This window comes from Papaver somniferum, chromosome 7, assembly GCF_003573695.1.
Source record: "Papaver somniferum cultivar HN1 chromosome 7, ASM357369v1, whole genome shotgun sequence".
Classification (NCBI taxonomy): Eukaryota; Viridiplantae; Streptophyta; class Magnoliopsida; order Ranunculales; family Papaveraceae; genus Papaver; species Papaver somniferum.
The window spans coordinates 81,257,924-81,269,387 of record NC_039364.1 but is presented as its reverse complement, the minus strand read 5'-3'; the positions used below and the strand labels follow the sequence as shown (position 1 = coordinate 81,269,387).

The 11,464-nt window shown below is 37.9% G+C and overlaps 1 protein-coding gene and 1 pseudogene across 2 annotated transcripts; one reads left to right on the top strand and one right to left on the bottom strand.

Moving 5' to 3' along the window:
• The first annotated feature begins 413 nt into the window (after positions 1-413).
• LOC113297742 lies at positions 414-6,526 on the top strand. 2 transcript variants are annotated; one of them, XM_026546320.1, is made up of 11 exons: positions 414-932; positions 1,618-1,715; positions 1,791-1,836; positions 2,340-2,422; positions 2,569-2,633; positions 3,772-3,833; positions 4,738-4,797; positions 4,996-5,028; positions 5,667-5,732; positions 5,832-5,877; positions 6,457-6,526. In XM_026546320.1, the coding sequence occupies exons 1-10, from the start codon at positions 903-905 to the stop codon at positions 5,874-5,876; spliced, it is 588 nt and encodes a 195-aa protein (XP_026402105.1). In that variant the 5' UTR covers positions 414-902; the 3' UTR covers position 5,877; positions 6,457-6,526. The 2 variants fall into 2 exon arrangements, with proteins under 2 accessions (XP_026402105.1, XP_026402104.1); XM_026546319.1 differs by lacking the exon at positions 6,457-6,526 and having other exon boundaries at positions 5,832-6,109.
• Positions 6,527-6,658: 132 nt separating this feature from the next.
• On the bottom strand, positions 6,659-9,687 carry LOC113297743 (annotated as a pseudogene).
• Positions 9,688-11,464: the final 1,777 nt, after the last annotated feature.

Sequence of the window (11,464 nt, the reverse complement as noted above, 5' to 3'; positions counted from 1 at the left end):
TCTAACTTACATCATCATAGAAAGCGATGCAAAGTCCCTTATCGACCAATTTTCAGCAAGGAATTTCGAGGGGAACTCGCATACGGATGCTATTTTTAAAGACATTCAGTTTTTCTCTTCTAAGTTAGTTGTTTGTATCTTTACATTCCAACCTCGTTATTATAATTCTGTAGTTCATGAGCTTACTTAGTGGGCTAAAAACAACAATTCTACCATGTACTGGTTTACCCCTCCTGTCTGGCTCCTACCAACAATCAAGGAGGACCATTAGCCTTGTTAAAGGCCTTCGTCTATAAAAAAATAAATAATAATAATAATAATAATAATAATAATAGGTCAAAGTCCAACAATAGGTCCAACAACTACTCCCAAGTCCCAAGTTCCCGAATCGCAAGTTCGCAACACCACTGAACACTGATTGAGAGCTTTCAACCAAGTTCCATAGGAGTTGAAGTATCAACCGTACTGATAAATATAGTTTGGATTAGAAACCGGATACAAGGGAGAAATGGCTCTCTCTTACTCTGCACGTCCATGGCTTCTCTTTCCTCTTTCTTCTCCCTCTTCTAACCCTAAAACCTCTTCTCTCTTCATTTCATTTCAAAACCAAAAACTTCCCCAAATCTCACAATCCCAGTAGACCTTTCCATATTCCTAAAGCAAGTGCTAAGCAGCAAAACAGGAACAGTAGCAGCAGCAACAGCAACAACAGTTCGACAAGAAAACGACCACCACCCAGAAAAAAGAATCCTCCTTCCAAGACTTTCAATGTTAATGATACAGACGATGATGGCTATGAATCAGAGGATAAGATTTCTACAACACATTCTAAAGCTTATATTCCTTCTCCATAACCGAAACCACCTGCTGGGTTCGTACTCGATCCTCGTGGAAACGTTCTTATGGCCTCTTCAAAGCGGATTGCAACCCTAGTAAGTAATCCTATGTTTGTGCATTTTAAGTAATTTTTTGAGTTTTGCTTAGAGTTTATTAAGGATATAGATAGGAAAAAGTATTAAATGATAGGAATGGATAAGAAATTTGTTAAAACTAGGTTATATTAGTTCTGCATTTCTGGATAGGGACTAAGGCAGAGCTTATGTGTAGTGTGTTAAGGTTTTAAAGGAAGGATGAAATCTTCGGATGTGAAATTGGTACTTTTCGACATTGTTAATTAAACAAAATTAGTGGCAATCATTAAGAGATGGTGAAATTATTGCTTTGTGAATATCTTGAGGTGACGGTGTCATTATAAGGAGTAGATTACAAGGTTCTAATATCGATAGATTAGATCCTAAGTAGTGAGATGGTATCAGAATTCAGAAGTACCTGTATAATGTAGTTCTTAGAGGTTTTGTTCACCTTCTTTTCTTCTTCGTTTTTTTTTTTTTTTTAAAATTCAAACTATCACCTCATTTTGTGATTTCCTTTTTCTATTCCATGCTACATAATAGGCTCAGCTATGTGATGTTTTATGATCTATAGGTCATTTATGAATAGACACTATTTTGTATCGAACTAGTAGAGCTACTGATCGTGAACTATATAATTTACTGTGTATCTCGAGTAGATAATTCTCTTGGAGTAATGATTTTTGCTCTAACAAGCTATTGACAGGTTGACTCTTCAAATAACTTGCCATTAGAATGTGTAATAAGAAGAGTGTTGAGAAGTTCTCAAGACGATGAGTATATGCTGTTATGCCCCGTTGATACGTAAGTGATTTGCTACTCAACTAGCTATTTAACTTTCTAGAAGTTCCATTTTGACTGTTGTGCTTTCTCCTCCAGGCCGGTGCAGATTTTGAAGAGCACAAATATTGATGGCTGGTCAGCTGTATGTCCCTTACTTAACTAGAGCTTAATGTTTTTGTTTCTTCATTATTTATTTCAAGACACCATGGCCATTATCAGTGTTTCCAGAACGACTTAGGTTCTTCAACCAGCTTAGCACTAGGATGCTGCACAAAGCAGCCCCATCATGGTGAACCTAAAACCATGCGTGGTTCCTTTCAGCTAAACTCTTTCTGCCTTTGCACGAGTCTTTGCTTTGCAGTCTTGAGTCCAGTGTCCTATTTCTTGAAGAGGGTATCACCACGTCACTAGCACTCTTCTTGCTTCTTACTCTGTGTGTCGCCAACCTTAAGATGACATCTTAATGTCAATAACTCCACACCTGACACATAGCAGGGATTGACACCAGTCAGTTCTGTGTAAAGCAGCTAAACTCCTATAACGAGTTAATTAAATAAAGTGTTCTTTTTTATAGGAAGGACTATCTTTTCATTTTTATATTGTAGTCGGTGGCCACTTTGTGTTACAAATTACGTATATTTGCAGGTCAGTGATGAGGAAGTTGAAAAGATTCTCCCTGCAGCCGCTTACGCACTCGCCAAGATACATATGCATCTTGTCATTAGTGGGTAGGGTTGACAGATAATTTGGGTCTTAGTCCCTTTCAGCTGCTCCATTCATTTATAATTCATATTATCCTCAAACAATTCAAGATTATAGTTACTGATTGCTGGATGAGTTCTTTATATGATTTAGTATTTTTTTTATGCATCAGGTTTTGTTATACAGCACGTGGAGGGTTTTGCTATTCAGAGGAGGACATTATCGAATTTGGCACAGGTAATGAGCTTTTCCTTTACTATTTTGGCTTGCAAAAAAAAAAAAAAGATTTGTTTTTCCTTCCAATAAAGAAACCGAGTCATGTGTTGTCAGTTGAGCATGGTTGAACTTAATAACGTTGACTGATCAGAGTGGTGGTCCACACTTAAGGACCTTTTGCACATTATTCTTTGGTCATATCAAAATCAGACTATCCCACAACCCCCTATCCCAAAACATGGGCTTAATGAAGGCCTAACCAGACACGTGGTATATGGGTTGTCAGAAATTGAAGTGTTAGGAGGACTTGATCCGTGATTTCCAATTTATATAAATGATTATAGTTTCTGATTTTAGTAGTCGCACAGCTAGCCTTACTCTGGATTACAGAAGCGAAAAGAAGGGTGAACTGAGAGTTGTGATTGAAACCATGTAGAGATGTATAAGCTGTGGTTAGAATAAGTCTACAGCATATATGAAAATGGTTGAAATCTTACAGATCCGATTCCCCTTTTATCTAGCATTTTATTCCCATGACTATTAACCAAAAACAGAGATGAAGCAACACGAACTAAAGAAGGTTAGGTGTGAAGTGTAAGTGTACCAAGTGCTTTCATGCATATGACTTGTGCTATACAAAATAAGGTGTCTTAAGCTTTGACAGTCCTTGCCTTAGTTCATGAAATTGTAGTGTGGGTTGTGGCATGTTCACACATTTATTGATGTATGAATAGATGTAGCCTCAGTTTAGCCAAAAACATCACTATGGCATCTGGGAACTGGAACCCAGTTTTAAAACTGCTTTATTTTGTTGGAGATCGTCATTAAACCTGTGGGTTATTATGATGACTAATGTTTCAAATTCAAGGTGCATCAGTATGATCATATGCTTCAGTTGCACTCTCATGTTGTCCACCCCGCATCTTATCTGTGTCCCTCCCTGCTAAAGCTGCACTTCATTATTTCACTTCGGTCCAACTTATTCACTGGGTTCTTATATTTCGTTGAAAATTTTCTCCTTCTGAAATTTACTGCCCTGTGATGTTATACTGCATTAGAGCTGTAGTTTTTAGTTGTTAAGCCTGAATTTTCTTCGAATTCTTGTCTTGGACTTTGATGCCGTGGTGCATGACCCTTGAAATTGTTTGCGAACTTGTAGATAATGGTCAAGATATAGATGGCTTACCAACCGAAGGTGTTGAAATCACATGCTTCCATCAGGTGAGTTTAGTACTCATGATACGTTTTTGACTTTATTCTTTGTTGCTGTGAATCTGTGATCACATTGTCCCTGATAAATAAGATAAAAAGTGTGTTTCTATACGTCTTAAACATGTAATAAGTAGTACCTGAAGACTTAAGTTGAGATAGACTTTCAAGGTTAAGGCCACATATAGGCAGAACAAATAAATGTAGAATCCTGGTTACATATAGTTGCCATTCACTTGAAATTTTCAAGCACCTAAAAAGTAAGAATCTATGCAAGTAGCTGATCAGTTGTTAGACATACCTTGGGATCAATAGTGTAAAACAATGCACCCAGAGTTATTATTTCACAACCCTTCATTGCTGCATTTGTTTCAGCTAAAATTACTTGTAATAGCAGTAAGAAAGATGAGATGGTTAGCTCTGCACACAAATACATCTCCCACCAATGCTACCTGAACAACACTTTTGTTCGTGAGTTGCAGCTTTTGATATCTGCATTCATTTATTAGATTTTCTTACTTCTGCCATTGTCCCTAGAAACTGTGTGAGTAACCGACTGACAGTGTATGTGTCTTTATGAAAAACTAAACATTGGGAGGAATACTAAATAATCAGAAGATTATCATATTCAGCAAGAGGATTGCATCACTATCTTCTACCAAAATGGAAAATTTGGATCTATAGTTAGTCCATATTAGAACCCACCAGAACAACGTCCCTTTACACCTGTTAGAGTAGATGTTATAGATCTTGATGTTGATACATTATTGCGGGATTTGTTACTTTGTGGTACTCATTCCGCCAAAAAGACCAAGCTATACTAAATAAAGAAAGAGAGATGGAAGAGAGGAATAAATGGGACTCAAATGTATGGATTGTGGCGAAGCCTCTGATTTTAATGGCTTCTATTTTGCAGGATGGAGTACATTATATGATCTACACACCCTCTGATCCTCTTCTATTTGTTGCTGTGAAGGTAAATAACCGGCCTGACAGCGTTAGTTTGTTTCATGATTTATATCTTGGAACTACTTGTGAGTTAAGTGACATGATTCATGATATTGTTTCAAGCCGTCACTTCTTTTTTTGTCTCTTCTAACTTTATAGTAGTTGGTTACTACGCTGAGACCAGGTAAATAAGATATAAATAACCGACCTTTATTTGTTTATGCAGGGTAATAATGGCCAATTGCAAATTGCTGATGATGTAAGAACTTTTTATTTATTAAATCATATTCTTTTACACCTCAATACAATTTTCTTTAAAAAAATTTGTTTTGATAACTGAGCTCCTTTATTGATATGGCCATATGAGAACAAATAACTACTTTGTAAATACTAAATAATTGACTTTTAGACCATTTGAGAATAGAAAATAGGGGAACAATATTGAGATTTAAATACTTTCCACAAAGCAATAAGCTACAAAACCCTCTTTCTATTATCACTTCTTTGTTGCTTCTTAAAGCTTACTCGAGGACTCATTTAAACACAGTATAGACCAGTTAGTGCTTTATAGTTAAAAGCTTGCTGTCTGTGTAGTGTGTTTGACAATATATCCATGTCACACAATGATGCACATTTGGAACCTTAATATATCAGTCTCATTCTTGTACACTTGTGCAATTCTTCCTGTGGAGTTAAGTACCGTTATACTGTTAGCCATCAGTGCAAAACTTCTGTCAACAAGGTAAATGGAAAATTTTTGCACATTATACATGGTCAACAGCTCGATTGTCTAGAGGCACAGATATGCAGACGCCTGAAAGATGTTTACATGTTCAATAGTGTACACTGACTTGTTTTCTTATACAGCTAATCGTTTTGTGACATTTAACTAAACAGGATTTACTGGAGGACCTTGCAGTCGTAGATGCAATTGATGAAGAGACAGAATTTAATGCTTTGGTGGTAAGCTTTGTAATTTGCCTCTGCACTTATAGATATCAGTTGCTGGTTATGTGGGGCTTCTTCTAATCATACTTTTTATTTTTGCTGGAACTGTTATAGGAGGAAGAGGCTGCTCTTTTGGAATCGCTGTTGGGAGAAAGATGAGGTAAGAATAGGGGCTAGAGATGCTATGAGAGAAAGAGCAAATTAGGTTTTCACGTATAAGTAGCTTTTTTGTGTTGTAGGTGACATGTCTAGTAATATTTCTGTATATAAATGTGACTTTTGTTTGCTAGGATTTACCTCGTGTATAAATTAGCTATATATTGTTATGCAGAGAAGTCATTACCTATGTATTCATTTATAGACAATTTCAATGCATATGCACATTACCACAACTCAAATTCTCATTTCTCTCGTTGATATCTGAAAACTTCTCTAACGTTGTAGCGCTATAAGCGTGTATGATTATAAATGATTCCTTGCTATGTTCCAAAGTTATCATAGTGGCATTTCTTGGTTGTACTGTAAGTTGCAAGTGATACGATTCAGTGACATATCTGTATGTACATAACTTTTGTTTGCTAGGATTTTGTCTCGTGTATATTTTAGCTATATGTGATTATACAGAGAATTCATTACCTTTTTATTCATGCATAGACAGTTTCAATATATACGCACATATAACATACCTCGGCATCTTATTTTTCTTATTGATATCTGAAAACTGCTATACACTGTACAGAAGATGTTTGTAAGATTGTAAAAGATGCCCTGCCACACTTGAAAAAGTTCTCATAACTGCATCACTAGTATATAGAATGATTCAAAATGGTGTTCAAGTCAGAATGGTTCGGAAGTATTCTGTTTAGTAAATAATGCTGCTACAACAGTGAAATTCTGGTAAGTTGGCCGGCTAATGTTTATTTATTACGTGGTATATAAAATTGCAGATGATTAGAACTAAGAAAGTTGTAATAATTATCAAGTACTACAAACCACATAGGTACCATTCATTGTTCAAATTTTTATGTACATAGTGAAAATATTGAAGTTCTTATGCATTATAGCAAACATCCTAGACACATAGTTAAGCTGTCGCTTGTCGACATGGCTCTGCATAGTACATGCATAAGTATACGGCCAACTCAAAGACTTCCTAGCAACTAACAACTCTGTTGGGATGTAAAGTTAACTGCAATCTTAGGAGCATATTTTCCTAGCCAATGGCAATCATCGAACGAGCAATGAGATCCACTGGAAGGCTGCTCTACAACATCTACTGGCTTCATGAAAGTTGGACCCCAAGCAGGTGTTCCATCCTCGTAAGAATTGTGTGTCATCCTCTGTATCTCAGAACCATCCCATCTAGCTATAAAGATATCACCGTAAGGCTGAAAATGATGAGGATTTGAAATGGGTTCAGCAGACACAGCAGCATAATCTGTAGTGAATACGAAATGGTCGGAACCAGGACTGAACCATGGGTGATTAGTTCTTCCACCTATGCCACTATGAACTACTTTCTTCAATCCAGTCCCATCTGGATGTATAAAGAAAATTTCGTAACTCCCACTACCTGGATTTTCTCTGTCAGAAGCAAAAGCTATCCATTCACCATCTGGAGACCAATTACACATTGTGTCTGTCCATGGCCCCTCGGTAAGCCTGTAAATTCCACCTTTTTCTCCTTCAAAAGCATCCATTACATAAAGATTTTTATGACCGGACCTTCCTGATCTGAATGCAACACATTTTCCATCTGGAGAAGCTGAGGGAAATGCATTGTTTTGGCCTCCTGTTGTGAGCTTTTTCACCTTTGATTGATTAGCAATACCTCCATTTTCACCGCTGCTATCGCCTTTGGCTTTGTCATCATCGCCAATGGTTACAGAGATAATATCAACTTGTGTCCTTTCTGAAGCAAAAGTTGGACCAGTGCTTGTATATACAACTTCTCGTTTCCAGTCCCAAGCAGTAGAGAAAGCAGCACCAGAGAAAATTTATCTTTTGCCAGAACCATCTCTGTTCACCACAAACAAACCAGGGAATCCAACATAAGCTATTCGATCACCATTAGGAGAGAAAGAAGGGAAAGACCCATCTATTCTGAACAGAGAGATCTTCTCAGACGGACTCTTAACGTTCTCAAGCAGTAGCTTCTTGTTTTCTTCTCCTTCTCCATTACCACTTCCTCTACATTTATGATACCCAATTTCATTTCCATCTACTGAGAAAAATGGATTATAGTGATGCATGTTCGGCGAAACATTCTTCGTCAGCTCCACGAATTTGTTCGTCTTGATATCGAACAATTCTATGTGGCGAAACCTTGAAGTGGGTCTTCTTGTGGCAACAGCTAAAGAGTTTTTGTTCTTTGCAGAAGCAGCAGGAGTGAAAGCATGAAGACCAGGTGGAGTAACTCTTTCTATTCTTACAGAATCAATATGAATTGCGTCTCCCACGGAAGCAGGAAGTATTGCTCTATAAACACTCCAACCATCATCACTACTTCTATGAAAATAGAATGTGAAATCATCTACCCAACAAGGCCAACCACCATGATCCACAACTTTAATTCTTTGTGAGCCACCATGATCATCTGTTTTAAAGATATAGATATGGGTATTAAGATCTTCTATCACTCCATCCCAACCTTTCTCACCAGATGAGGCAACAGCAATCCAGGTCCCAGAAGGTGAAACAGAAGGACTACCCATGAGGTGTTAGTCTATGAGTTTGTCCTGTTTTGATGTGTTGCATAAACAGCTGCCCAACTCTTTCTAGGTAGTAACGGATTTTCATGAGTCGAAACATATACCAAGTACTCACCTGAAATTGATGGTTTGTCTTTCATAGAGATTATACCTTTCTGCTGTTGCAATAGTGGAATTTGAACTCTTTGACTTATAAAATCTACTTGTTCAAGAACTGATCTTGATTTTCTTGTGTTACTACTGGTACTTGGATTGTAAGCATCAAGATATATATTGGAATATACACTGGAGAGTTGAGGGAGAATTTGTTACCCGAGACAACATAGGGTGGTCTGAGAGGAGATTCAGCAGTGGAGGTGAAGCTGGAGATGCAAAGAAACCATTGTAGTTGACAGATTTAGCATCAGTGATTTGAAGCTCTTTTGTACTGTTGGAAATTTTGGGTTAAACAAGAAGATGAAAACAGAAACAGAAAATGGTGTACCCCTAACTTCAAGGCTCTTTCGATTCTTTTAGACAATAATTCGACCTTTCCCAATAAATTTGGCGAGTACAAACGGTCTCTCGAATTATGCCTTCAGGATTCAATGAAGCCCTAACACCGTAATCGAATTCAACGATTGTACTTCCTTAACCCGACCAAGAATCACACTGTATAAGGTTCTGATGATGCTTTTTAGAGAAGAAGAAAACAGATTGCTTTTGATGTATTGGAATGGGAGAACATCTTCGCTACTTATAGTGATATTCATGCCTGTTGGTAGTGTCGTTTCATCACCAACAGACGCTTCCAAAAGCCATTAATGGTGGCTTATGGGAAGAGACGCGTCTGTTCAATTTTGAATGGAAACTTCTAGGTTTTACAAAGTAAAACCAGAAAAAAATTTCCACGAGACGCTGTCTCGGACTCTGCTAGGGAGCGTTGTCCCCTAAACCCCCACGACCTGACCGGTCAGGTCGATCACCGTATAACTCTGCGTAGCGGCAAACCTTGAAAATATCCAACATGTACTACTAAAATTATCATTGGAATTTGACGCGGAGATTGGGATGGTGAATATGTCGAAAGCATAATTTGATCTTCCTAGAGTAGCAAAGACAATACTACTGCTGCTGCGAGCTTCGTCCCCGTCTTCGGCAATCGAGCAATTCAAGATTAAAAAGAGATGGAGAAGAATGATGAACAGGTAGGATAATGATCGGTTTGCCATTTCTTTCGATTTTTTTTAGAGTGTGTTTTGGATGAGAATTGTTCAAGGCTAATACAAAGTCTACTTCTGATAAATGATTCAGATAATTCAAGACAATTTCTAGTCCTTTCTCTTCATATCCCGATTGGGTAGGTGTCAAATCTCCTGTAGGAAGTGGACAGGCGAATACATGTATTGGGCCTAAAGATAGACGATGCACATGTCCTACACTAGTAACACTACATCATACATGTTCAAAATTTCAAATATGTAAATGCGTCTCGTGTTTTCTCTATTGGGTTTGAGCAACACTCGGATGTATACCGGTGTACTTTCATGCCAGAGTTTTATTCTGGCACGTAATACCGGAGTACAATTCTTTTTTTTTTTGGGTCTGACCGAAGACCTACACACCATTTCTGGTGTGCAAGTGACTAGTGCACATCATTTTAGGAGTGTAGAAAAGTAGGGCGCACCTTATGCCTTCTTTGCCAGCCAACTATTTTGTTCATTGGCGAAGTGTCCCATTTTCTATGATATATAGGGCTGTGCAAAAAAATGGGAACCGCGGATTTCATCCGTATCCGTCCGCAAAATTGCGGGTGAAATCCAATCCGCAAAAACTACGGGCCGAATACGGGTGGAATTTTCAAATCCGCACGTTTACACGGTTTGGTTGTGGTTGGACTTTGCAATCCGCGGATTTATCCGCACCGTAGCTCTTTTGCTGTTTTGAATCTTTTGATAAACCCAACTCTAAGGCCAAGCAACACAGTTGCACGCTATCGACTGTAGTCAGTAATTAAACCCAGACCAGAAAATCTCCTTAATTTGGTTATATGAAAGAAAAGAGAGTTAGAATTTGTTCAAAATTAGAAAAATTCTGTAATTAAACGAAAAGAGATGGAGACGTCAAGGGATTGATCTGTTTAATGTACTGTTTTTTTTTTTTGCAGTAAACCCATAGATCATCTGTAGTCATTAGTTCGTGAATCATTGTCTGTTTTGTCAAAACGTGTAATTTGCCTTAGAAATATATATATGCTAATTGTAATTTGCTATGGACTCTTATACCTTGCACACCACAACTTATCTGTATCTTCCTGGGTACCATTCACATATGAACTGACTCTTGCCATTCAACATAGCTTTACAAACTTATTGTGTTTTTACCCTTCGTAGTTTAGGTATTCAGTTATCTTTCTTTCCCAATCATCAGTTGTTGAAGTTGTATGCATTACCTATGGCATGGATCATACTCATAGTTTGAACTTTTCATCAAAGGAGATGGAGAAGATAACAGTGGAGGCAATGAAAATGGACCGAGCGCCCATGGCTCCTGATAATTGGGGAAGAGAAGGAAAGGCTGGTTCTGAAGGCAATATCCTCGTCTTCATGATTTTTTTTTTATATGACTAAATCCGCGGTTAATCCACATCCTGACCATATTATCCGTTGATCCGCGGATTTCAAATCCACGGATGATTGGATCGGACACGGTTGGATTTTCCAAATCCGTAATTTTGACGGTTTGAACGTGGATGATCCCTGATCCGCATCCGTCCGTCTGTTGCACACCCCTAATGATATAGCAAGTGCAAGCCTTATTTTGCTGTGTGCCGCGAATTGGTACTCTGATTGGGCATAATATAAAAATTAGATACTAGGCCTAGTTTAGGTCCACAAATTAGAAGCCATATATTGAGGCCTGGTATAGGTTCCCAGCTTCATATTTTGCATAGACTGCATGTAGGATTGACTGAACCTTCTAGACGGATCCACCAAAAGCAACCAGCCTGACACATTTGCACCATGTTTGTTTACTCCCAATTCATCTGAGTCGTCT

What these genes read in the sequence shown, in the direction of transcription:
- LOC113297742 (XM_026546320.1), top strand. Translation starts at nt 903, where the DNA reads ATGGCCTCTTCAAAGCGGATTGCAACCCTA. An exon ending in ATGCATCTTGTCATTAGTGG is followed by an intron (nt 2,423 to 2,568) that starts GTAGGGTTGACA and finishes TTTATGCATCAG; the next exon opens with GTTTTGTTATACAGCACGTG. An exon ending in AAATCACATGCTTCCATCAG is followed by an intron (nt 3,834 to 4,737) that starts GTGAGTTTAGTA and finishes TCTATTTTGCAG; the next exon opens with GATGGAGTACATTATATGAT.